The 27,813-nt window shown below is 39.4% G+C and overlaps 1 protein-coding gene and 1 long non-coding RNA gene across 3 annotated transcripts in view; one reads left to right on the top strand and one right to left on the bottom strand.

The window, feature by feature from the left end:
* Window positions 1-5,251: 5,251 nt before the first annotated feature.
* The window catches only part of LOC118551383 (uncharacterized), a 42,142-nt gene continuing 19,580 nt past the window's right edge, over window positions 5,252-27,813 (top strand). For both annotated transcript variants that reach the window (XR_013446501.1, XR_013446500.1), the window contains exons 1-4: window positions 5,252-5,512; window positions 10,029-10,197; window positions 18,541-18,601; window positions 18,930-19,057. This is a non-coding gene — a long non-coding RNA (uncharacterized LOC118551383). The remainder of the gene's footprint in view (window positions 5,513-10,028; window positions 10,198-18,540; window positions 18,602-18,929; window positions 19,058-27,813) is intronic.
* Window positions 24,382-27,813, bottom strand: part of EDNRA (endothelin receptor type A) — a 57,829-nt gene continuing 54,397 nt past the window's right edge. The window contains exon 8 of the mRNA XM_036117136.2: window positions 24,382-26,773. Within this exon, the coding sequence (XP_035973029.1) occupies window positions 26,633-26,773 (141 nt within the window). The 3' untranslated portion in view covers window positions 24,382-26,632. The remainder of the gene's footprint in view (window positions 26,774-27,813) is intronic.

Here is a 27,813-nt window from a genome sequence, read left to right as displayed (position 1 = left end):
CTCTGGGTCAGGAATTTGGGGCAGGCTGGGATGGGATCTTCTGTTCTACATGGGGTTAGCCACTCGTTTAGCTGCACTCAACTAGGGGCTGGTCTGGTTTTGTAGGTCCAAGAAGCCTTTACTCAAATATTTGGCACCTCAGTGCTTCAGTGCTTCAGTGCTTCTCTGTGTGGCCTCTATTTTAGTTCAGACTCAGGCTCATCATTCGTCTAGCCCAAGCTTTTGTACAGCAGAATATGGGTTTAAATTCCCTGCCCACAGTGCCTCTGCTATTATGAGTGTCTTATCACCTACTATACTTGACTTCCTGACATGGATCCTCCGGGTAACATTGCCTTGGACCAAGTGACCCATTTTGGGGGCAAAGGATATGTGGCCATGGGCTCATGACCACAAGATCCATGAGTACTATAATATACCATATCACTTGGAAACAATAGCTTGGTAAGATGTTGGAATGGCCTATTAAAGGCTCAGATACAATGAGAGGTGGAGACAACATCCTGTGGGCTTGGGGCTCTGTCCCCCAACTCTGAGATGCCCAAAGCCAGGTTCTTCAGAGGGTCCCCAGCAGGACCAGACCCATGTTACCTACAGATGTAACTGGCTCAAAATACACCATCTGTTGCTTTTTCTTTCTTCTCTCTCTTAATCTTCCATCTCCTTTTCTGTTTCTTAGAGTCATCTTTCAAATAAGCTATCTACCTGAGTCTGCGTCCCAGGCTCTGTTTTAGAGGGAAGCCATACTCAGACACTTCTTAGGACATACTACTTTTTGCTGTTATGAAAAAAACCCCCTAGAAATTCACATGCTTAACATACAACTTGCCTTTTAGATTATTTTTTGGGTAGATTTCCAGAATTGGATTTGTTGGATCAGAAGGTGTGGTTTGTGTTTAAGGCTCTTGTTTGTCCATTGAAAACAGTGTATCTACTTGTATTATTTCTAGAAAAAATATGACATTGTTATGTCTCATTTTCCTGGCCTTTTTTCATTTCTGTAAGTTGCAAGAAAACTTTTGTGAAAATGAGAAAATTTGTCTCAAAAGTCACGAAGTAGTAGTCATGAGTGACTTGAAACAATGGTTCTCAAATGATGTTCCATTAGTAAAGTCCACTTCTCCCTAACTGACAGAGTATAGCTAGAAATAGCAAACGCTAGACACACAAAAGAAAATTTACAGAAAAAACTATGTTAATGTACAAGGAAGTCTTAGGACTCTGAACACTTTCTGATAAGTCATTTCAATAGAATTGCAATAGGTTCTAGAGAGGCAAATGAAAGTCTCTTCTCACTAAAGGGCTTTACCAGGTAATGACATATCAATTAAATCTTCTCTTTTTTGATGGGAGTGGAGCTTGTGAAGATATACATATAGAAAGCAAAAAATAATAAGCTAAAATCAGAAAATTCCTTCCCCCCTCCCTCAGATTTATAGTGTTCATTCATCTCTCTGTATATAAATCACATCCTTTGGCTGAAGAAAACTGGACTTTAAAAATAGTTGACTTTTCTGGTAAAGTGATGTTCCTTTGTATGATGGGATACTCCCATCAACTTTGAAGCCTGACAACTTAATTGATATGAATGGTTATTTTTAAAATGAATTCATATAGGAAATAATGTGAAATTTTTAAAAGAGAAGTGCACAAGTGCACCCAGAAATGTAGTATTTTAGTGTTTCTAAACATAGCTCTGGTTTTACTGGTTAATATGTAAGTTCTGGTGCTACTAAGGTTAATAAATTATAGGGGACTGGATGGTTTTAAAATCAGTTTGTCACCCATATATTTCTGATTATTTATCATTAAAAGATATCAGGTTTTGTTTCAAGTGGACATCTGCTTCCTCTTCTTCTCAAAGTTCCAAAATAATAGAAAAATATATTTTATAAGAGAATATAACCAAAAAAGTCACTGGAAAGTGAGGTAAAGTACCATGAGCAGACCAGAAGACCTGGGGAATTCCTGATTGGTAGAAAGCAAAAGGTGTTGAATTGATGGAAAAAGCAGAACAGTAGAAACACAGAAAAAAGGCAATAACAAGGAGTTTAAGGGTATTTATTGGTAGAACCTGGAGAAATTCCCCATGGCGAGTCAGAGCTGTCTTCATAGGCATGGGACCCATACAGTGGTATAGAGCCCCTTGCTTAGAAGTGGCCTCAACTTGATTTAATGCTCTATCATTGTCCTGAAATTCTTAATAATTTTTAAACAAGGGACCCTGCATCTTCATTTTGCACCAAGGCCTGCAAATTATATGCTGGAACCTAATTGCTGGTACTATTTTTCCACGCCCTAAATTGGGGCTTTGGGAGCAGTTGCTTTACCCTTAGGCCCAAGTTAATAACTGTTTTTAGCCAACAATAGGCTTGCATGAGGCTCCTAGAGAGATTACTCATGCCTGAGAAAAAAGTAGCACAGAATTTAAAGTAACTCTAGACTTCTAAAACAAAACAAAATGAAGAAGAAGAGGAAGGGAAAGGGAGGAAAGATGAAGGTGAAGGTTTTTCAGGGGTAAAATACACTAAAAAGTCCTTCATAATTTGATATTTGGAAGAGTTCTTGGCTAATCACCCATATTGGCTGCCTGGAAACACAACTCTGTCCGCTTATCTACTGTCAGTTTTCAAGGGAGAGACCACTGGGGAAATGGGGCATATACAATTAGAGAGAAAACCTGTCTCAGCTCCTTCTGTTAACTTATATCATCCATCATTGATGGATATGAATAGATAACAGCTCATCAGACACAGGAGGAAAGCAAAACATGTGAAATGGAAGATCAAAGTTGAAATGATAATTGATTCTGGAGAAAACATAGTTCAGGGAACAGAAGAGAATTTTAAAAATTCTAAATACTATCCCCAGAGATATTTAAGAAAATATTGCATCCATCAAACAAAACCAGCCTGCCATAAAACGAGAAAGCAGAGTTGAAGAAAGAATACACAGAAATTAAAAACAGAATGGCAAAATTTAAAAAGGTGTATGGACTAGATGAATTACAAAATTGATGGGGAAAAAGATTGAGTTGATAATCTAAAAGATAAAATGCGTTCATCAGAATTGAGAGCTGAAAAGAAAAAGAGAGATGGTGTCTTGCTTCCTTAAATAAAATTTAAAAAATAATAATTAACCCATTTCTGTGAATTTTAAGACTCACAGAATTCCAAGCAAGAGGGGCGCCTGGGTGGCTCAGTCGTTAAGCGTCTGCCTTCAGCTCAGGTCATGATCCCAGGGTCCTGGAATCGAGCCCCACATCGGGCTCCCTGCTCCACGGGAAGCCTGCTTCTCCTTCTCCCACTCCCCTTGCTTGTGTTCCCTCTCTTGCTGTGTCTCCTTCTGTCAAATAAATAAATAAAATCTTAAAAAAAAAAAAAAAAGAATTCCAAGCAAGAAAAGAAACAAAACAAAAATAAATGACAAAACAACATTCTAATCTGTTTTGTTCACAACTGTATCACTTGACTTTTGTATTACTTGTTTGGGAAAAATTTGTTAAATGAATAAACAGATGCAAATATCTCATGCAGCCTCAAAATTCTAAGGAAAAGGAGAAAAATCTCAAATATGACCAGAGAGAATAAAAGAACAGGTTACTTCAAATGAATAAATATTTGATTGTTACTAGATGTCTCTTCAACAACTATGGGTACTGATGACACAAGTAATACCAGCCACATTTTGAGGGAAAATAATTTGTACCTAGAATTCATTACAAGCAGAATTATCATTCTGGTATGAAGGAAAAACAGACATTTCCAGTACTTGCAAAAAAAAGACATCTTCTGCCATCTGAAAAAATTACCCAAGGATACTCACTAGGAAAAAAAAAAAAAGAAAACTTAAGAGGAACACACAGAAACAGTAAAAGTCAGGAGTTCAATCTAAAGCAATTACAGGATGACAGTTGCATGTAGGATTAGAAAGAATAGTTCCCAGTGGAGAGGAAGACAGAGGCTCTGTAAAGAATATCTTTAAAAGAAAATTATTTCTGGGGTGCCTGGGTGGCTCAGATGGTTAAGCGTCTGCCTTTGGCTCAGGTCATGATCCCAGTGTCCTGGGATGAGTCCCGCATCAGGCTCCCTACTCAGCGGGGAGCCTGCTTCTCCCTCTGCCTGCCGCTCCCCCCTGCTTGTGCTCTCCCTCTCTCTCTCTCTCTGGCAAATAAATAAATAAAATCTTTAACAACAACAACAAAAAAGAAAATTATTTCTATCCATAACTTGTTTGATTAAAAACACAGGACATCTTAATATTATGAAAGCATATTTCTGTTCAGTGGTCAAAATAGTAAAAGGAAGACAATTAGAAGGTAAGAAGCTTTATGCATGGTCCAGATAGAGACAAGCAAGTTCCTGTCTTCTTCTGGTTTATAGGGCACGTCTAGATAGTTCTTCTTGGTCCCATCTTGGTTGGAAATGAGATTTTCCCATTGTGTTACTGTCATCCCACAAAGTATTAAAGTCTGCAGAGATCGATGAGCATTACTGCACACTGGATATTTATGATGATTAGTGGTGAATGCAATTCTTGGATGAAAACGTGAGTGATAGCTTGGGTTGAATCACATTCGGCTCCGTTCTTTTATTGAGGTGAAAGAGCCTCCCCCACCCTCTTTTTGAGTATTGTCCTGTTCTTCCTCACCTTTCTGATTGGCCCCTTTCCTTTTTTTCACCCCCCTCCCCATCCCAATCTCATCTAGTTTCTGGGAGTAAAAACACTCACCACAAACACACATCTGGATCTTTATGATTGGAAGGCGGCTTCAGTTTTCACTTTTCAGTTTTCACTTGAGGATTACAATTTTTACAATGGCTTCCAAAGTGGGTAACTCATTTCTGTCATAACAGGATGTAGAATGAGAATTTTCTTATTGGCTCAGAATTTTGGTTAAACTCTCAAAGCAGGGAAAAATGGTTAAGAATCTCCACATTCTAAAGAGGGCTATTAGAGATAGTCATTTGCTGAGGATTTGCCTTGAGATAGTGAGATGTGTACCATAATCATTACCCCAGCAGCCTATATAAGAGAAGGCTCCCATGGGAGAGTACAGATGTCTGTGATGACCCATGGGAATTTCCTCTCCCATCATCAAGACTAGAACCTCTTTGACTAATGCTCTCAACTAATGAGATCAGCTCCATGGGATTGGAGCAGTTGGGTGAGAGAGATCTTGGGAGAGCTTGCTTGTGCTTTCTGGAGTTTGAGGTTATGGATGAGGTTATGCTCATTTCTTACAGTGAGAATGTTGAAGACCCAAAGACGCTGGCTGATGTTTCCTATAGCAGCAGAGAGCAGCAGTGGTTGCAAGCCACACTTCCATCATTCAGAGGACAAAAGTACCTGAGTTACTGTGGGCCATGCGGACGCTGTGGAGGTAGCCAGGCTCCAGTCATCTTGAAGGAGCTGCCTGCCAGAGTGGGGAGGTATCAGAAGAAAGAGGCTACAGCATATAATGCCAAAGGAAAGAGTTGGAGAGGGGTGGTGACAAGATGTCAGCTGAAAGGTGAATTAAATCAGCAAATGATACAGTTTGGGGATCTTTGTAGTTTTGTGTATGGTTTTTGATTATTAATTCTCACTTTGAGCACCTGCCACAACAGAGGGTATGGGCAGCTAGTATTGCCCAAAGAACAACCACCATTATGGTCTAGGCAAGAATTCCTTTGCTCCTTTCTCCTCTAATACTTCCTTTCCCTTCCACTGCCCCTGGACGATCCAGCAGCAGGAAGAGAGGAAAAGTGAGAGAGCAAGATCATTCTGCCTTTCTCCACTACTGCCCTGAGCTGGGCCAGGCCTGAACTGGAGCACGAGGGAAAGCTTTAAAATGGATGAGAGGTGAAAATTTTGGTTTGAACTGGAGTAACATTTCAACATCTGAAAACAAAGCTTTTCTAATAAAAGTGGCTGGAAAGCCATGAGATCTGTTTGGAATATTGGTTAAACTATAAAGAGGGCAAATCTGATGTAACATTCTTTTAGAATGTATGTTTTATTATTATTCAAATATGGCAAGGCAAACAGATCAGGAGATGATTGACATTGAAAAGATAGTTTGTTATACTTACAGATCCCAAGAAGAGGGGCTCTGCGGTACCATGGTGTGGCGGGGGGTGGGGGGTGGGCACAGGGAGAAGCATAGGGTCCATCAGGAGGCAGAGGGAGGGAGGAAAATGTGGGCAGAACCTTTATTGTGATGTCTGTGGGAAGGAAAGGGGGAAGAATAATAAGGAGGTTTAGAATTGGCTAGTTTTGGCTAGTTTTAATAATTTCTTTTTTTTTCAGTTTTATTGAGATATAATTGACATAACATTGTGTAAGTTTAAGGTGTAAAATGTGATGATTTGATACACTTACATATTTTGAAATGATTACCACAATAGGGCTAAATAATACTTCCCAAACCTCACGTAATTACATTTCTTTTTTGTGGGAAGAGCCTTTAAGATCTACTCTCTCAGCAAATTTCAAGTATATAATACAGTACTGTTAACTATAGTCACCATGCTGTACACTAGATCCCCAGAACTTATTCATCTTATAACTGCACGTTTGTACCCTTTGACTGACATCACCCCATTTCCCCTCAACCTTCAGCCCTTGGTAACCATCATTCTGCTCTCTGTTTCTTTAAGTTTGATGTGTTTAGATTGTACATGTGAGTGAGATCGTATAGTACTTATCTTCCTCTGTCTGAGATATTTCAGTTCGCACAATGTCTTCAAGGTTCATCATTGTCACAAATGGCAGGATTTTCTTCTTCCTCAGGGCTGGATAATAAGCCATTGTGTATATACACTGCATCTTCTTAATCCACTCATCTGTTGATAGACACTTAGGTTGTTTCCATTTTTTGGCTATTGTGAATATGGGAGTGTAGATATCTCCACAAGATCCTGATTTCATTTCTTTTGGGTATATTCCCAGAAGTGGGATTGCTGGATCATGTGGTATTTCTATTTTTACTATTTTGAGGAACCTGCATACTAGTTTTCATAGTGACTGTACCAATTTACATTCCCACCAACAGTGCACAAGTGTTCTCTTTTCTCCACATCCTTAATCTCTTGCCTTTCTTATAATAGTCATTCTAACAGCTGTGAGGTAGTATCTCATTGTGGATATCTTGTTTCTCTGATGATTAGTGATGTTAAGCATCTTTTCATGTACCTGTTGGCCATTTGTATGCCTTCTTTGGAAAAATGTCTATTCGGGTCCTCCCCATTTTTAATAGGACTATTTAGTTTTTGGCTATTGAGTTGTAGGGATTCCTTATATATTTTGGATATTAATCCCTTAACAGATATATGGCTTGGAAATAAGTTTTCCAATTCCATAGGTTGCCTTTTCATTTTGTTGATCATTTCTTTTTTTTTTTTTTTAAGATTTTATTTATTTGCGAGAGAGGGAATGAGAGACAGAGAGCATGAGAGGGAGGAGGGTCAGAGGGAGAAGCAGACTCCCTGCTGAGCAGGGAGCCTGATGCGGGACTCGATCTCGGGACTCCAGGATCATGACCTGAGCCGAAGGTAGTCGTTTAACCAACTGAGCCACCCAGGCGCCCTTGTTGATCATTTCTTTTGTTGTAAGAAGCTTTGTAGTTTGGTCTAGTCCCACTTGTTTGTTTTTGCTTTTTGTTGCTTGTGCTTTTGGAGTCATATACAAAAAGTTATTGCCAAGGCCAGTGTCAAGGACATTTTTCCCAATTTTTTCTTCTAGAAGTTTTATGGTTTTAGGTGTTGTGTTTAAGTCTTTAATACATTTCAAGTTAATTTTTGTGAGTGATGCAAGATTGGGGTTCAATTTCATTTTTTTGCATGTGAGTAACCAGTTTTCCCAACACCCTTTATTGAAGGGAGTATCCTTTTGCCATTGAGTACACTTGGCTCCCTTGTCAAATAATAGTTGACCATATATGTGAGGATTTATTTCTGGGTTCTCTATTCTGTTCAATTGGTCTATATGTTCATTTTTATACCAGTACCATCTGTTTTAATTACTATAGCTTTGTGATATACTTTGAAATGAGAAAGTGTGCTGCCTCCAGCTTTGTTTCTCTTTTTAGGATTGTTTTGGCTATTTGGGGTCTTTTGTGGTTCCATATAAATTTAAAAATTTTTGTTCTATTTCTGTGAAAAATACCATTGAAATTTTGATAGAGATCATATTGAATCTAGAGATGGCTTTGGGGAGTATGGACATTTTAACAGTATTAATTCTGTTAATCCATTAACATAAGGTATTTTTCCATTTATTTGTGTCTTCATTAATTTCTCCCGTCAAAGTCTTACAGTTTTCAGTGTACAGATCTTTCATTTCCTCGGTTAAATTTATTCCCAAGTTTTTTGTTTTGTTTTGTTTTGTTTTTTGGTGCTATTGTGAATGGGACTGTTTTCTTTATTTCTTTTTCAGATATTTCACTGTAAGTATATAGAAACACAACTGATTTCTATATGTTGATTTTGTATCCTGCAACCTTACTGAATTTGTTTATTAGCTGTAACTTTTTTTTTTTTTTGCGGAGACTTTAGGATTTTCTATATATAAGATCGTATCATATACAGAGACAATTTTGCTTCTTCCTTCCTGGTTTGAATGCCTATTATTTCTATTTCTTGCCTAATTGCTCTGGCTAGGACTTCCAGTACTATGTTGATTAAGAGTGGTGAGAGTGGGCACACTTGTCTTGTTCCTGATCTTACAGGAAAAGCTTGCAACCTTTCACTGTTGGGTAAAACAGTAGTTGCAGGCTTGCCATATATGGCCTTTATTATGTTGAGGCACTTTTTCCCTATACCCAATTTGTTGAGAGTTTTTATCATAAATCATTGTTGAATTTTGGCAAATGCCTTTTCTGCATCTATTGAGATGATCATGAGTTTTCTCTCTCATTCTATTAATGTTGTGTATCACATTTATTGATTTGATATTTGAACCATTCTTGCATCCCAGGGATAAATCCCACTTGATCATGCTGTATGATCTTTTTAATATGCTGTTGAATTTGGTTTGCTAATATTTTGTTGAGAATTTTTGCACCTATATTCATCAGGCATATTGGCCTATAGTTTTCTTTTCTTGTACTGTCCTTATCTGGCTTTGGTATCAGGGTATTCCTGGTCTCATAAATGAGTTTGGGAATGTTTCCTGCTTTTTGATTTTTGGGGAAGAGTTTGAGAAGGACTGGTGTAAATTCTTTAAATGTTTGGTAGAATTTCACCAGTGAAACCATCTGGTCTTGAGTTTTTCTTTGTTGGGAGGTTTTTGATTATTTGTGCAACATCCTTACTTGGTATTGGTCTGTTCAGATTTTCCATCTTTTCATGATTCAGTCTTGGTAGGTTGTATGTTTCTAAGAAGTTATCAATTTTTGGTTGATTATCCAATATGTTGGTATATAATTGTTTATAGTAGTCTGTGATGATCCCCCATATCTCTGTGGTATCAGTTGTAATGTTTTCTCTTCCATTTCTAATTTTATCTGAGTCTGCCAAAGCTTACTCTCATTACTGTTGTGAGCATACATAGGGAGCTGACCACAGGTAGGGTGTGTGTGTGTGTGTGTGCACATGCACATGTGTGTGTGTGTGCACATGTGTGTGTGAGGTACATGGAGTGCTGGGGGTGCCGGTTGGGAAGATCTGAGGGCCAGGAGTTTCCAGGGGCTTGTGGGTGGGCTTCTTGATAGAGTCTGTGACATGGTTATTAGGATCTGCTTCTCTTTAATGCCCTCAAGAATCCCATCTACCTCTTTCCCAGTCACTCTCTGCCCCCCAGTCATGCAGTTCATAATTCAACTCAGTTGGTTTGAGAGAGAAATGGGCCTCATTGGCAGCATCCTGCATTATCTGGGGAAGCCGGATGTTTACTCACACATGTTCACCTCACTACCCCACCCCTTGCAGAAAAATCACTCTCTTGGCCCTAAGCTGCCTTGCCTTGGGGGGGGGATAGTGCTGATAAAGTCAAACTATTCCTCTTATGCTCTCCAATGTACCCAAACTTGGATTTTTTTTCTCTAGTGCTCCAATCTAGAACATGTCTGCTAGAAACTTGGACTTCCACAAAGATCTCTCATTTGTGGGTGATTCTTTAAGAGTGTGTTCTCCAGCTGCTCCCAGGCCATAGCCAAGAGAGGCAGAGACGAGAGCAGTTTCATGGTCCACTTCAGGGTCCACAGTTGGAACCAAGGTCTGTATACCTGTTACCCATAGCATAGGGGTGGGTGTGGGATGTGGCAAGAGTATTTCTGGATCCCTAGGCATATGGTGCTGAGTCCCACAGCTTCCACAAAGGCAATTTTGGGAGCCAAAGACACTGTATGGATGCCAAATTGTTGAGGTGGGGAGGTACTCATGGGGATGTCTTATTTGGTCATTTTGCTGGTATCACTCCTAGTTTGAATAATTTGGGGGATCTCGGGCATGGGAGCTGTGCCTAGTTGTTTGCCTCGGGTGATTAGGGCGGGGGGACAGTGGCTTTAAGTGTGACAGTTGGATAAAGGAGATGGTTGGGGTATGTGCTATGGATTGGTTGGTTTGCTTATGAAAGGTGTGCTTGCAGGCTAGTTGTTGGCTATTTTAGGAATTAGCTAACCCTAAGAAGGGCAGTCCAAACATGTTTGAAGGCAATAGAAGAATAAAAAAAACTATTCTCTTATTTTGCCCAATTAGATTTATCCTATTTAGTACATTGATGAATTCATATGGTGTCATTTGGGTAGTGGGCCTGGGTTGAGGAGGGAAGATAGACCTTAATTTTTCCTTTTACACTTTTATAATTATTATGATGTTCATGTATTCCTTTTATAAATCAACAAGTATCATATCCAGAGGAAAGAAAATCCTAAAAATGAAGTATAAGAAAGAAAAGTAAGAGTTGTAAAGTGCATATTTTTGGGTTTCACAATGCAAAAGACTACAAAAATTGCTGCTGCATGTATTTGATGAAAATTTTGCATTTACTCTTTCACTACTACTTAGTTTAGCCTTGATCAGAGTTTCTGCAGGGTGGGAAATAGATTGTTTTCTTCCTCCTTTATATTGTCAGTTATTTCTCATGTAAGCAGGTTTTCAATGATCTGAGTACCACTGGAAGTAGATCTGTCATAACTACAGTGATAATTAAGGTTATCATCTTAACCAGGACACATTTGAATGTGAAAGTGAGTGCTATTAATAATTACATTGGGACCACAAGCATAAACTGGAACAGTCTTGGTCAAACTGGGAAATATGTTCACCCCCAGCAAAATTCTTCTTCATTAGATCCCCCTTGCTTGAGGGATGCATGTCAAATTCTTCAGAAAGGCACCCAGCCCTATATGATTTGGACCCAGGCTGCCTCTCACTGAACCCCATACTCCATTGTACACTTGGGCAGCATGGAACTGCATGTAGAGCCACCCACTCCTGCAAGCTACACTCAACCCTATGCTAGCTTCTAGGACTTTGTCCATGCTGCCCTCCAGCCAGAATAAGCTCTCTCTCCCACAGATGATACTTATCACCACTTTAAGATTTTAAAGTTTTCCTTCATGAAGTCTTGCATGCCCTCCTGTGTAACCCTGTGCTATCATGTGCTTATTTTTATTGTCATCTACCATATTGTTTATATTTACCTATTTAGTTCTTCATCCCTTCACTGGAGTATGAGTTCTTCCAGGGAGGGAGAGCTGCCTTTGTCTGCTTCTGACACACTATCAGACACTTAGATATTTGGGGACTGAATGAACGAAATGAGCAAATAATACACTTCTGATCCACCTTCTTAAAAGCCCAGAGTCTTCGGATGGTAGAATGACTATTCTTAACAAGAAATTCAGTGTATCTGCCTGGACATCCTTTTTAGTTTTTCTTTTGGTCTTAATGATATCATTAATGTAAAACATGGTAGTCAGATTAAATAATTATTTTGAGATGATGGGTTTTGGAAGCATTGTGGTTTGAGACTTAGTTTTGAAGATCAGTTCTTTCTCATATATCTGTGTTGTTACTGGTTTCATTTTTTTCTGAAACCCCTTCAGACAGGGTAACTCAGGCCTGGAGTTTTGAGTTTTAGTTATTTATTTATTTTTTTCCCTTGACATCTAGCAGTTGGAGTTGCAATCTGCTACCGAGAAGTTGAGTTAGCTATGTATAGATATGTGGACACTTCCTGGATTCAGAAGCAGGCTTACTGATTCTAGAATTGCTTATGGAAGATGTGAAGACAGGAAGGGAATTATAAGAATGATAGAAATAAGTTCTATCAGTTTATAGTAGAGGAATATTGCCAGATTGCCCAGTTTTTAATTTTATTACTCAAAGGGAATTTAGAATTCTTCTGATTTGATAGAGTACATAGCCTCTAGAAAGGGAAACAACCTAAATATCTGTCAGTAAGGTGCTAGCTAATAAATTACAGAAAATCCATACAGAGGACTAGAATGTAGCCATTAAAATTAATAAGCTAGACCTATAAGTGCTGACATGGAAATAGGTAGAAAATATATTAAATGGAAAAATATAGGATAATTTGTAAGGTATGCCACTATTTTTTGTTAAAAATAAATAAGTATGACAAGCTAGAAACATTCAACTGTTCGAATTATTTTTTTAAAGGATTTTATTTGAGAGAGAGAATGCAGAGTGAGAGAACGAGAGCATAAGCAGGGGTGGTGGTGATGGGGGCTGGGGTAGGGGTAGGGCCAGAGGGAGAGGAAGAAGCAGGCTCCCTGTTGAGCAGGGAGCCCCCATGTGGGGCTCGATTCCAGGATCATGACCTGAGCTGATGGCAGATGCTTAACCAACTGAGCCACTAGGCACCGCTGAATCATTTTTTTTCTTTTCGTTTTTAACTAACTATGGAATCTCATGCAATTGTAAGAAATAAGAGAGAGAGAGAGAGACCCCCATATGCCCTTCACCCAGTTTTTCCCAAGGGTAACATTTTGTATAACTATAGTACAATATTGCAACCATGAACTTGACCTCAATATAATTCATTGACCTTATTCAGATCAAACTATTTTTTTAAAGATTTTATTTATTTATTTGACAGAGAGAGAGAGCGAGCACAAGCAGGGGAGTGGCAGGTAGAGGGAAAGGGAGAAGCAGGCTCCCCACTGAGCAGGGAGCCCAAAGTGGGGCTTGATCTCAGGACCCTGGGATCATGACCTGAGCCGAAGGCAGACACTTAACCAACTGAGTCACCCAGGCACCCCAGATCAGACTATTTTAAATTAATTTTTATTTTTATGAAAATTATACAAATACATGTTAAAAATTTAATACTAAAGACTTATTACTTTTGAGGACTAAAAGACTTAGTCTCCAGTTATCTACTGCTGTATAACAAACGACTCCAATATGTAATGGGTTAAATGAACAATAATTTTATTAAGTCTCAAGATTTTGTAGATCAGGAATTTAAGCAGGGCTTGGCTGGGTGATTTTTCTGTTCCATGTAGCATTAACTGGATCTATTCACTGGTGTCTGGTCTGGTCTGGTGACTCAAAGACAGCTTTGTTCACACGTCTGCTATCTTGGAGAGATGGCTATAAGGTTGGGCTCAGCTGGTTATCTCTCTCCTAAAGGCCTCTCCTTGTGGTCTCTCAAGGGATGTGGTTGGTCTTCTTACATGTTGGTTCAGGGATTCATGAGACCACAGTGGAAGCTCCTAATCCTCTAAAAAGCTAGGACTGGAAATGGCAGAGTGTCCTGTCCACTGGGACATTATTGGTAAGCAGTTATAGGTCAACCCAAATTCATTCATTGGGAGGAGAAATAGACCCTTCTGTGGGAAGAGTGTCAAAGAATTTGTGGCCATCTTTAATCCACCATAGCTAATAATGAAAAGAGGAAGCCCCTTGCCTTTACCTCACCTGATACCTGTTCCCCAGAGGCTACCACTTTCAACTTTTAGCTTGTTTTTACTGGTATTTAACTCCGTCTCTTTGAACAATGTGCTTACACTGTCATTTCCCTGGATTTAACAATTTTACACATTATTTTTTGGCTTCTTTTCAGGGTAAATGAAGTCTTACCTCAGTCTCTCTCTCTCCTTCTCTCTCTCTCCTTCTCTCTCTCTCTCTCTCTCTCTCTCACACACACACACACACACACACACACACACACACTTTCCCTTCTCTGATTACCCCACTAGAGCAATGTCACAATTTGGACAGTTTTAGATAATTCACTAATTCTCATTATTCCCCTGCAGACAAGCTCTTCTTTCTTGAGCTTTCTGTCCTCCTACTTCTATTTGCACTGGTTGCTCTAGGCCTGCTGCTGTTCTTTATTATTCTGGGAAATTTCTTTGCCTCTCTCCTGTGTTAGAGCCTTCTGTTTTACTGGATCCTACATTTTTTTCTTTTTTGGTTAACCACCTTATTTTACTTGAGTCAATCTCTTTTGTCCCCAAAACTCATCTTGGGTTTGTCTTTTCTTTTTGGCATTTGTAGAAGTCATTTGTCTTATTTGGGAATAGGAGAAAAGTAGTAGTGAATGTTTGGGCAACCTTCTCAAGCATGGAAAACAAAGCTCTCTCTTCCCTTCCATGGGTGGGAGATCTGGAAATCTATTTCTGGAGAAAGGTCTTCCTGCTTTTGAGGAAAAGGAACCAATGCTATGGGATCCTGGTTTAATGGATAATCTTGGCTCCACCTATTAGCTCTTAGCAGCTACTGTGTTAGAAAAAGAGAAAAGGTAACTTTTTTTGGTAGTGGCAACAGGAGAAGAGGGACATAGGTTTAATTGGGAGAGGTTGAGGATGGGAGCAGTAGTGTGTATGGAAATGCAGAGATGAACACAAGGGCGAGGAGAGAAGGGTCACTTCCAGAGAAGTTCAAAGTCACACCATTGATGGTCCAGGTATTTACTGGGAATTTTGTATTACTGTCTTCAAGTGTCCTGCTAATAAATCATATAGTCACTGTGGGTATGGAAGCAATACCCACCTAAGTTTCCTTTCCTTGGCTCTACAGCAAATAGAGAAAGTTATTCTCTTACTTGTACCCTACCTTTGCCTCCAGGACAACTATAAGACCGAAGGAATCCTTGGATACCTAGTGTGGAAGTTTGTGAGTTGAACTGACCGTGCTTGAGCATCTCAAACTAGAACAAGAGAAGTGGACACTTAAGCTATACACAACAGTAGGGTCAAAATTGAAATAGTCTAAAGTGTGTATTTCTGTAACATGTTCCTTTGGAGTTACTTAAAATCCTGGTGATTGCAGAAAATCATTATTTAAAGCTTATTATTAGAAGGTAATGTCATCTATTCTAGTTTATAGTTTCATTTTTATGGTTGTATATGTTTAAGCAATTTGAAATTCATAAGATAAGCCCCACCAGAGTTGTTTCTCTTCTGAAGAGTCTTCCTTCCTTTTCCTTATGCCCAAGATGGCATCTAGGTGCAAGGAGGAGCTTATTTATCCTCATAGTTTTGGAAAAGGGTTCCTTGACCAAGTAATATCATTCTCTGTTTTTCTGTTGATCACCAGTTGGGATACATACTCACCTCTGCAGTGAGTGACTTTTGTCCTCACTGCATCCACTTCTGAAATGTCCAGTCTTGTCCTCCATTGGCTCTCTGTCCTACCCTGTCTAGCCTATGGCCTTTGGTGTCATCTCACTTTTCTCTATAGTAACTCAAAGGCAAGCTCTCTGGCTCTTGACTCTTGGCTCCAGGAGCAAGTATAGGAACACCTACATCTTTTCCACATTGCATGGTAAAGTATGGGAGGCGTGAGGATAGCTAATACAATTCTCCCTGTCTAACAACTCATGCTTATTTCTCAGCAGCTGCAGACCCACATGTTGGTTTAGGTCAGCAGACGCTCTGTGAGATGGTCTGCTCATGTGTTCCAAAGAGAAACTGCAACGTACAAGCCTTTTTCTACACAGGGCACAATTTACCAGTCTGAGGCTTGTCTCTCTTGTCTACCTGATTTCTGTTTCCACAATCAACCCTTCAACTGGCTAAATCTTAGGGGTATGGGGTGTGAGCTCTGAAACCCAAGGGAACCTAGGTGGGATATGCATATTGTTCCTTCTTAAGCTTTTCCACTGCTCAGTAGAAGAGCATGTATTTTTCCTAATCTGGTGGAATCTTCTCTCATCATTTTTTCATTGGGGACTTTTGTTTTAGGTGGTATTTGCCATTCCCTTCCCTTGGGTGATTAAGCCTTAATGGTGGAAGGAACTTTAAGGAAAAATAATTCTGGATTACTGAAAAGGAAAATGTTCTGGGAAGCAGTGATTTCTCTCATTACCTCTTTGAAAATGATTTTTCTCATTACTTCTTTTAAACCCACTCTATAGGTCCAGTCCTATATCTGTTCTGTTGAAATTTTGGGCCAATCCTATACTTTTTTGGGTCACTCTTCAATAGTTATAAAGCCCTTTCTTCACAATAACAGTCTCATATCAACAATAAAAATGTGCAGGCCAGTGTAATAATCAAAGCCTCATATGCTTATCTAATTGTCATATAGGTTTTGGCTCAAAAGTCATCTCCCAGAAAAAACTTTCTTTGACCATCCTATATTAAAAGTATCCTCAAGGTAGCTTCCTAGCCATTTTTTCTTTCATATCACCTGATGTAATTAATTTAACATATACATATTGAGGGCTAACTATGTGCCATCCAGAATTATCCCAGGCACTGGAGATATTACAAAAAACAAGATAGACCAGGTCCTATCTAGTAGGAGGGGGGCAGACAATAGACAAATAAACTTAAGTGAGTAAAAAAAGTATCACTTAGTGATATATGCTGTGCAGAGAATTAAAACAATGATATGGTAGAGTGACTGGGTGACTAATTTACATTGTATGGTCAGGAAAGTTCTCTCCGAGGAGGTGACATTTAAGCTGAAATCAGAATAACAACCTTTTATTTGTTGCATACTGTGTAATCAACAGAGGCAAGAGCTTGTACGATTGTACGTCATGCAGCATAATTCCTAGATGAGAGTACTCGAGTGTAACCACACAACATTCCCTGGAGTACTGGGGCAACCTGGTGGAATGCTGTGTGATCCCAAGCATGGTCAGAAATTCTGTTATTTTTCCTGAATCAATTCACGGTTCAGTAGCACATTAAGTTCCCATGACCCTTCTACTTTTTGATTGAAGGAGATTCTGGATGCTGGGCTGATGACAAAAGTGGATGACTGTACCAATTAACCAAGCCCAAGGAGTTGTGCAATTTGTAACGCAATTGCTGTGTATCTGCAGATGATGTAGCATCTGAGAAATAGAGGGTCAATATGGAGGAAGTAAGGAACTCAGGCTCCCTTCTGCCCAATGAACTTTAGGCCTAGGTATATTTGGAAATGGAGCACTCAGTGGAAGGGGAAGAGTTGGAAAGCAGTCTACCATTTTGTAGATTCTCTATGGACACACAGGAAGGGAAGCACGTTGGATGGCTTCAGGGCTTACCCTCCACCAGCTGCCCTGACTGATAGATTTAGAACAGTGTGAAAGACTCTTTAATGTTGAACAGCTATGAGATTGGGAGATGTTTATAAAATAAGGGCTTTAAAGCATAGTTATGTAGATAGTATGCATCTCCAGCTTATTGGAAATTTATTTTCCCTGGTAGGTTCCATAAGAAAACGTGAACATGTAATGAAATGATTTAGATTTTTCTTGTGTATTTATTGTATAACTGTGATGATTAATTTTATGTGTCGATTTTATTTTCACTTTTCTGGGCTAAGAGATGCTCAGCTGATAAAACATTTTTTCTGGGTGTGTGGATGAGAATGTCTCTGAGGAGACTAGTATTTGAATGAACAAAGTCTTGTCTGAGTTCCTATAGCTAGGAGCTGACCAAAGTGAAGAGTTCGTCATACAGGTGCACTTGGTATCTTTCCAGGTTGTTCTTGTAAGGTATGATTTAAAAATGACTCTCTTCTACCTACAGTACAAACAGGCTCTGCTCTTGTCCATAAGCCTAAAACATAGACAAAGGACAGTCATAGGTTGGAAGATGTATAGTGTAGCCTTATTTGCAGTAGCAAAGGACTGAATAAATTAAATGTAAGATAATAGGAAATCACATGCCTGAAGAAATAGATGCTATTGATTAATCAGTAAGGCAGAATCTTCCTCCCTCCATCCCTTCCTTACATTTCTTCTTTCCTCCCTCCCTTCCTTCCCTCTTCCTTCCTTTTTCTTTCATTTGCATATAGTTGACATACAAAGTTTTTTAGTTTCAAATCTTTCCTTCTATTAAAGGCTGCCATATCTGACTCCTCTCATCTTCTCTGGGAGTTTGATCCATCAATTACCTTCTTTTTTTCACCCATCCACGATCTCTTCCTTCCCCTGGCCTCAATTCTTCCATCTTAAAAATGCTGAGGTGGTTTTTCTCTTAAAGAAACAAAAGCCTTTCCTTTGACCCTGCTGTTTTGTCAAGCTGCCATCCTAGTTCTCTGGGACTGTCATTGCCCAACCCTTTGAAAGAGTGGTCTGTGCTTGCTACCTGCACTTCCCAACCCCAGGCTGACTAATTGCATTACCTCTCTCATTGATTTCCAGCTTCATAAATGACTGACCCTTTCATTTGGCAGACACTTGGGAGAGGCATGTTCTCCTAAGGGTAAGTATAGTCACATTCCATTAGAAGTAATGTTGCATGCACAGAAAACCTTAGATCTTGCAATGGAGCTCCTAGAGTGGTCTGTGTGAGCATCCAACAGAAAACATGCTCTTTTATAACAAATGGGAACAAAGTTGAGGGTGAGGAAGTTTGGACTGCCAATTAGTAAAGAGATCTCATACATCCTAAGATGCCCCAGATAGAGAAATCAAAAGAGTAGTTTCAAATATGAGCCCCAATTCAGTATGCTAAAGAATCTAATATGTTCATTGTCGGAATTTGCCAATCACATTCACAGTGAAATAAAAAGTGTGCTCTCTTTGGTCAGGTTCCTCCAGAAGCAGTCCTTGAGCCAAGGATTTGGGCGTAAGTGGTTTGTTAATGCCCAGCCCCAGAAGAAGAAACCAGTAAGGGAGTAGAAGAAGCAGACTGGGGAGACGGAAGAACCTAAGAGAGGTGAGGTTTCAGGTGAAGTCACAGACTCAGCCCCATCTCCTGGGGTGCTGGGTGTTAGCCCCACCTGAGGCACGAGAGCTGGACTTTTGTCCTCTCACACCAGTAAGTCGTTGTCTGCAGGTCATGGTGGGGGTCGTAGGTGGACATAAAATTTCCTGTCACTTATTCTTCTCCTTATAAGCTAGGGGGCTCCCATATCCAAGGGCAGGTGCAAATAGTAGCAAAAACCATGAAGCTAGGGATGGGTGAACAGAGTTGGTACAAGGGATCCAGAAGGATCTGGACAGGTCTCCAACAGCATCTGTACGTATGCCTAAAGGTATATGCACCCCCAATGTGACAGCGCCAGTGTACAGTGGTGTAGCTGCAAGGCACCCAGAGCCCTGAAATAATAATGGCTCCACCCAGACCTGGTGGGGACAGGCTGGCAGTACATAAGGACGGTAACTGTGCAAAATCCCTGTGACCCAGCAGCAATCCTACTCCTCTATAATTGTCCCAGGGAAATCACACAAGTCTCCATGAAGATTTGTATGAAGATGTACAGTGGAGCCTTGTTTGTGGTAGCAGAGGACTAGATAAAATAAATGTAAGATATATATGTAAATATAATATATTTAAATATATCATACATTCTATTTAAAGTCTCATGTATAAAGATTCCCCCCGCTTGACTACATGGATCATTCATTAATTATTGTTTTGTTCTGGAAGGGCTTTAAATACATTACAGATCTATTTTGTATATGATTTTTATAATTTGAAGAGCAAAAATTCTTTTGAAAGAAAGTATTAAAAATTGAAGAATTAGCTAAGCTAAAAATGTGAAAAAGCAGCAGAAATCAGGAGCAGCAGGATATATGGACGATATCCTCAAAGATGAAGAAAGGAAATGGTGCAGCTGTTCTCCCTTCCCCTTCCTAAAGCCATGTGGGGTTTTCTTCAGGAAGTCACCCTTCCCCCATCCCACCCCCAGTTGGCCCTGTTTGGCCTAAACTGATCAGCAGAAATCCCTCCCTCCCAACAAGGTCTTGATTGCAAATGAAGAGCAGTGATCCAGGCCTAACCCCATTAGGCTTCATAAAATAGAGAAAAGACTGGATCAAAGAGATCAGTTTTGCATTAGGCACAAATGTACGCCTGAAAAGCCTAAAAGGGCCCATATGTTCCCTTCACCTGATCACATTTAGTAGATTTTCTCATTTCAAGATATTTAAAAAACCTAAGCATTTAACTGCAGTTACTCTCAATGGTCACACTTTGAGAGAAAAAAAGAGCTAAGAGAAATGGGTTTATTCTGTAAAAACTTGCATAAGTGTAGTGAGTCAGGGCTGTGTCCTGTAGGTGCCGGGGCCTGTGATTTGGCTGGTCGTATGATACTTTGCAGTCTGGGCAGCGCGCATTACTGTCTCCCATCTGGGATAACACCAAATAGACAGTTGTACCTATCATCATAGAATCCAGTTCAAATAAAAGATGGTCAGTCCACGTAGATAAATTAGGAAAGAGGACTGTGGTTTAAGGCCAGAAAGGAAAAATTTGTGGAATACTCTATATTCCCTCAGGAGATTTCATGACTCTTCTTATTATAGCTAGGTTTGGCAATGCCATTCCTAATTTATTACCTCCCAGGAAGAAACAAGGAAATCTACTGAATAATACTGATGCTAAAAGCTTGGGAAACCGTGAGATATTAGGACTTCTGGCTTCATCAAATCAAAAGTGATCCATGCTAGTTTGCTTGAGGGGGAAAGCCTAGCTTTGCTGTTATAATGTTATTTTTGGTTCTTGATTATTCCCTGGTTCTAAGAACTGTGTCTTCTCCTTTCAGTTTTAGAAACAAAAAAGTCAGAGTGTCAGTGCTGACCAAATATAGACAAACCAGTGTCTGTAAAAAGCCAGTCTCTAAAAAACATAAAGAGACAAACATATAGACATAAAGAGACAAACATATAGACAAACCAGTCTTTAAAAAACATGAAGCCTCTGAATTTAAGCAATAAGGAAAAAGTACTTAGAGGAAAGTGTGACAGAAGCTTCTCCAAATGTAAGATTTATTAAAAAAACAAATAAAAACATGGGGCAGTTTTCAATATGAAGACCCCACTGGAATTTCAGAGACAACTGCATATGGTGGACTTGTGTCCTGATTTAACTTTGCTTGTTTGAGGTATGGAGAAAAATCAATCAATAGAGTGCTGTACTAGATTATGTTACAAATGAAGGAATCGTAGTAGTCTCAGAATTTCAGGCCTGGAGAGGTTTGGGAATAATGGTAGTGCATTTTCTTCACTCCACACCTATATATTGTTTAACACTATATTATGGACTAGTAATACTATTAAAAATAATGATAGAGATAATAGACTAGCAAAAGATTCATATTTGTCTTGGCTCTTTCCTGGACTTAATCTCCAATTTGTTTCATTACCTTAATAATTTTAAATGCACTGATATTAGGTTTATTTTTGAATGGAGAATAACATGTATTTACAGGCTTAAAAAAGCTCATAATGTACAGATAACAGTCTATTGCTTTTTATTATGCCATTCTCCTGGCAGTGATATATTTTTGCATTAAAATAAGAATCATAGAAGCAAGAACCTTCACACTTTTGTTCACTAATGTGTTTGTTCACTAATGTCACCAGCTGAAGTTTAAAGAATTTTGACTACTTTGTCTTTGTGCCTTTACTGGCCCTGATGCTGACATCTACTGAGTCATCACTAAGCACTTTAGTGCATTTATTTATTTATACATCTGGTTTCGTATTCCCGGCAACTCGTGCAGTGTAATAATGGAGGGTGTTCACTACATTTGTATTGGGTAAAAAGATAAATCAAGGGGGAGAAGGAAGGAGGGAAGAAAAGGTAGAGCATAGGGGATTTTTAGGGCAGTGAAACTATTCTGAATGATCCTATCATGGTGGATCACTGTCACTACACATTTATTAAAATCCATGCAATGTACAATATAGTGGACCCCAATGTAAACTATTTAATAATATTGTATCAGTATTGGCTCATCAAGTATACCACACTAACACAAAATGAAATAATAGGGAGAACTCTTTGTTTTTTAAGATTTTATTTATTTATTTGAGAGAGAAAGAGAGAGCACGCACGAGCGAGCACAAGCCAGGGGAGCAGCAGGCTCTTGCTAAGCAGGGAGCCCAACGTGATGTGGGACTTGATCCCAGGACCCTGAGATAATGACCTGAGCTGAAGGCAGATGCTTAACCGACTGAGCCACCCAGGCGCCCTTGGAAAACTCTTTGGAGGGAAAGGGGAAAAGACGGCAAGTGGGAATTGTCTGTACTTTCCAATCTGCTCTGAAACTCTAAAAAACATAAAGCCTCTGAATTTAAGCAATAAGAAAAAACAAATCAAGATAATTTAGATGAGATGTTCTTAGAATGTATGTATCGTAAGCAACAAAAACCCAAATGTAATTAGCGTAAGCACAAAGGTAAATATATGGGTTTGCTTACTCAAGCCATGGGAATGCATCAGGGAAAACTGGCACCAGGAACTTCTATGCCCTCTTCCATCTTTGTAACACTCTAGGTTGACTTTCCTCATAATGTCCAAGGCATGGTGGCCAGCAGCTCCCAGGCGCATGACCTACTAGGTGTGCCACAGTGGGAAAGAGCTCTTTCCTACTAGAAAGTTGTTACTGGAAAATTCCCCAGGGGATACTGGTCAAGTTAGCTTAGAAATATGAATACCTTTAGACCATTTATGGGGGTCGAGAGACAGGCTCCAATTAGGGTATAATGTTTACAAGGCTGGAAACAAGTAGGCATGATAGGAGCCTATTGTAGTTTTTCTGGCAAGAGGCTTTGGTGGCTTAGAAAAGGGAGGTAGAGGCAGAGAGAGAGAAGCGGTCAAATTAGGAATGAATGTATATGTATATTATATATATATATATTTAAGATTTTATATATTTATTTGAGAGACAGAGTGAGAGAGAGCACAAGTTGGCCTGGGGGGGGGGGGGAGAGGCAGAGGGAGAGGGAGAAGCAGTCTCCTCGCTGAGCAGGCTCCTGAGATCATGACCTGAGCTGAAGGTAGCTGCTTAACCGACAGAGCCACCAAGGTGCCCCAAGAATATATTTTGAAGATAGGGCTGTCAGCATGTATTGAAGCATTGAGTGTAAGATATCAGAGAAGGAATGGGCAACGACTTCAAGGTTTTTATCCTGACAGCTCAAAGGATGGAGCTGTCTTTATCAAAGCTGTGACAGTTAACGTTATATGTCAACTTGACTGGGCCAAGAGACACCCAGAAAGCTAGTAAGATAATTACTTCTGGGTATGCCTGTGAAGGGTATTTCCAGAAGAGATTAACATTTGAATTAGGAGGCTGAGTAAAGCAAATCTGCTCTCACCAGTGTGGGCAGGCATCATCCATCTGTAGAGGGCCTGAAAAGAACAAAAGGGCAGAGGAAGGGTGAATTCTCTGTCTTTTCTTGACATGGAACATCCATCCTCTTCTGCCCTTGGACTTCGGTGCTCCTGGTTCCTGGGCCTTTGGACTCTGGGACTTCTACCAGCAGGCTGCTCCATGGTTCCCAGGCCTAGGCCTCAGACTGGGAGTTATACCATCAGCTCCTCTGTTTTCTTCAGGCCTTTGGACTTGGACTGAATTATATCACTGGCTTTCCTGGTTCTCCAGCTTGTAGATGGCAGATCATGGCATATTTCAGCCTCTGTAATCATGTGAGCCAATTCCCATAATGAATTTCCTCTTCTTTCTATCTATCCATCTAGCTAGCTAGCTATCATCTATCTATCTATATGTCCTATTGCTTCTGTTTCTCTGGAGAACCCTGACTAATACATGAGCAGAGGAATATTAGGGCAGCACAGATTAGAGAGCTATAAGTAGCTTAGTTTTACATATAGTATGTCTGTTAGCCATTCAATTGGAGATGTCAAATAAGCACTTGGATATATGTGAGTCTCCTCATCCAGGTATCCACCTGATGCATTGTTTATTGTCCAACTCCCTCCTCTAGAATGCCAGCTCCATGAGAGCAGGAACTCTGCCTGTTTTGTTCACCACTATGTCCCCAATACCTAGAAGAATGACTGGGGCAAAGTAGATCCTTAGTGAAATATACTGGAAAGGTGAATGAAGGAATGGGTGAAAGAGTTAAGTGTTCTGTATGACAAAGTGGGTTGCAAACAGGATATAGTTAGGAAATACCTGTTTGAAAGTAAAATTGCTTGCTGGGCTATTACTAGGGAGATGTTAGCAATAGATATCATGTAATCAACATTTTCTGTGTAGAACTATACAGAAATGAAGAGACACTTGCAAGGCTTCTGTAAACTTTTATTTTATACTTATGGGCCACTGCCAGTGCAGGGGCCTTGGCTTCTGGCTCACTTCTACAGATTTACTTGGAAAGGTGTGATAAAGGTAGAAATTGGAAATATTCCTTCTAGTAAACCATGGCTACTTACTGGTCCATAAACAAAATGCTCATTGAAGCCTGTGTGTTATTCAGAAATCTATGACCTTCTGAACTTATGAAATGTATTTTTTCATATGCAAGAGAGAAAACATCTTAAAAAAGAAGACAATCGTCTACACAAAATGCTGTGAACTATGGCTTATATTATAGGTATATATCACTGCATGTGATGTACCAGTAAGTTATGGAATTCAACTGCTAACACGTAAAGGAGCCCTGTGATTGGATCAACTGGAACCTGATATCATTTTATACATGACTATGCTAAAATATAGCCCAACAAGTCAGCTTAGTTAATTTATCATCAGCAATCTGTCTGGTGAAGTCTGATGGGAAACATCAGACCTCTTGTCAGTTTCATCAGCATACTGAGTTGAGGAACCAGGACAATATAATACTTCAATATTTAATGACTTGCCAGAAAAAGGAAAAAGTACAATCTCAAATGCTGTTTTATCAAACCAACCCACCAACCAGCTAAACAAACACTATTGTTAACCCATGATTCATCCCCATTCATGCTGCCTCCCATATTCCATTTGTAATGGTGACATGTTCACAAGAATTATGAACACAGATAGATTAAAACTGACTAAGGCCAGTGGTCATGATGAGCAACCACTTAGATTCCACTCAGAGTGTGTCCTGTGGTACGACTACAGGGCAGTATTATTAGATTACATTAAATTCATACATACCATCACACACATGCATATATCACACACACAAGTACATTCCATAAAGACAATCACAGAAAAATTGGCTAAAAGAAATGTACAGTTGTTTATATATATTTATATACACACAGTAAAAGATTTTCTGCTGTACTCACAGTCTGTAAACATCTTGGAACATGCCCAGCAAAAGTCACTGTGGGCCCTTTGAAATGGTGACCATGTGAGAAGTGGGGGTGGGGGAGGTGTTTAGATTCGTACTGGAAACCCAGAGAAGTGAAGAACTGTAAGTTCATGGTGGCATATGGGGGTAATTATATTTCACTGACATGATAAACTCAGCTGGCCACTTTGAAATGGTTTCTTATATGGAAAAGGGAATGACCAAAAAAGTCTTACCGACAGTTAACATTTTTAGAGAAATCAAGAGACTATGAGGTGATATGTAAAACATATATGTATGTGTACATGTATGTATACATGTACACATACATGTTGCTATTACCAAACACACACATACATGTTACTATTACCAAAAAAAACAACCCCTCAATGAAAATTTCCAAGTCTTCTAAAAACATTCAGTCTCTTTCTACTAGTTGTGCTTTAGACATCAATACATTCCACTGAAAGTCTTAGGTATGGTTGAATGATACACACATTTAAATTTTGGTACATGATACTGATTTTACATAAATTTATCTACAGTAAAAAAGATTGGGCTTGTGAAAAATAGAACTATTTGATTCAAGCATTATTTTAAAATTTAACATAAAAATATGCTCCAGATCTCCTGTAATGAAACACCATTACAAAAGAAAATACAGGTTCTTAAAAATTCTTTGAATAGCAGCTATTACACTGCCACATGTGGATATCAGTCTGGGCTTTAAGTGCCTATATCTGCTGCAGCTTAAGAATTGATGTTTTAAAAATAAAAAAGTGACATGAAAAACATTAACCTGATTGCTCACCTTACTGTGTCTGGCCAATTCAAAAAAATAGAAAATCTTGTCATAATCGCTAAATTTTCATGGTAACCAGTTCTCACTGGACATTCCACAGAACTGCCAGGGAAGCTGTTATGTACTCAAAGACTCTATTTTCATGCAAAAGTAGTAAATATCCTTCTGATTTAGTTGAACAGTCTCCTTTCCCCCTGCCAACTCCCACCATTTTTTAGTGCGGAATATAACATGCAGAATATGTAAATTAGATAAATTAAAGAATTAAGATTCATTGAATTTGTGACCATAACCAGTCTACCCTCTGATGTTTTGGAAAGCATTTTTCTGGGTTTGGGGCTGAGTCACAGGAGAAGGATTGGAGAAAAGATTTCTGGAAACACAGTTGCTGTGTGATTTTTTTTTTTCTCCAATAGAATTTGAAGGATTATTGATTAATATCTCTTAAGATGTTTAGTTAATACTGTCCTTATGGCTGCTCCTCTCTGTGTTGTGGTTGTTTTGTTCATGGTTCTTCCATTGTATGCTTGTTCCATTCATGGGGACTGAGGTCATCAGACTTTTGGACTGGTAACAGCAACAGCAGAGGCAAGACTGGGGGAAGGAAGAGATCCTTATAAATGAGCCTACCAACCCATTCCCGGCAGAACACAGAAGCCTTGGGCTCCTACCAAAAAATGTGAGGACAGAATGTGAGCCTGAACAGTAATCTAGAGTATGGAGCCTGTAATCTCTAGGTAGAAGTTCAACAGTCCATTCTAGTGAAGAGAAAATAGATCCCTTGTTTCTTGTTTTAGTGATTCACCAAATCAAAGTGGAAGGGAAGGCAGTGTTGGCCCAAGGGAGCGTGTCCTATGACTTGGGGTGGGCATGGGTGGAGAAGGTCCGGAGGGGCCTGGCATTTCTACAGAGTGCATCACCTGTGTGGCTCTCTGCTTTGGGCACCTCATGTGATGCTCCTCACAGCCTTAGGTGGTAGGTGCTATTTTCCCCATTTTATTAATGAGGACAGGGAGGCTTAGAGGAGAAATAGGCAGAACTGGAATTAGAACCCAGGACTCTCTAGATTAAGCTCTTTCTCCTGCATATGCTGCCTCTGTATGAAGATCAGTCAAAAGGTAGGTTTAATTTCTGAGTTTGTACCTTGATTTTCCCTTCCCCTCTAATTAGTATGTAAATTTATTAAAAGGATGTTAATTCCAGATTATATGATGGATTACTTATGAGCAGCATTTTAGTTAATCCTTCCTTGGGCAGAATCTTTCTTAGAGCACTTCATGACTTGTAAACATTATCAAGTAGACTTCAAAAAGGTAGCAGCTAGAACTTCTATACCAAGATTCACCTGTTTGTAAGATTCTTTGGTATGTTTATCTCCTTCTAGATGGTCCATTCCATGAGGGAAGTCATGGGGTTTTTCCTCTCTTCTCTATCCCTAATAATAAAAAACTCCTACTGAGAGCTTACTATTGTCCCAAGTGCTTAACATATATTAACCCACTGAATCCTACCTATGAGATAGATACAGTGATCATCTGATTTTACAGATGATCAAACTTAGGAGGCAGGAGGGGTACCACCTGGACCCGGATTAGACAGTTAGCAAGTACAGAGCTGTGATGTAAATCAAGATT

The sequence above is a fragment of the Halichoerus grypus genome, chromosome 3 (genome assembly GCF_964656455.1).
Source record: "Halichoerus grypus chromosome 3, mHalGry1.hap1.1, whole genome shotgun sequence".
In the NCBI taxonomy this organism is placed as follows: domain Eukaryota; kingdom Metazoa; phylum Chordata; class Mammalia; order Carnivora; family Phocidae; genus Halichoerus; species Halichoerus grypus.
This window is presented reverse-complemented; position numbering and strand designations above follow the sequence as displayed.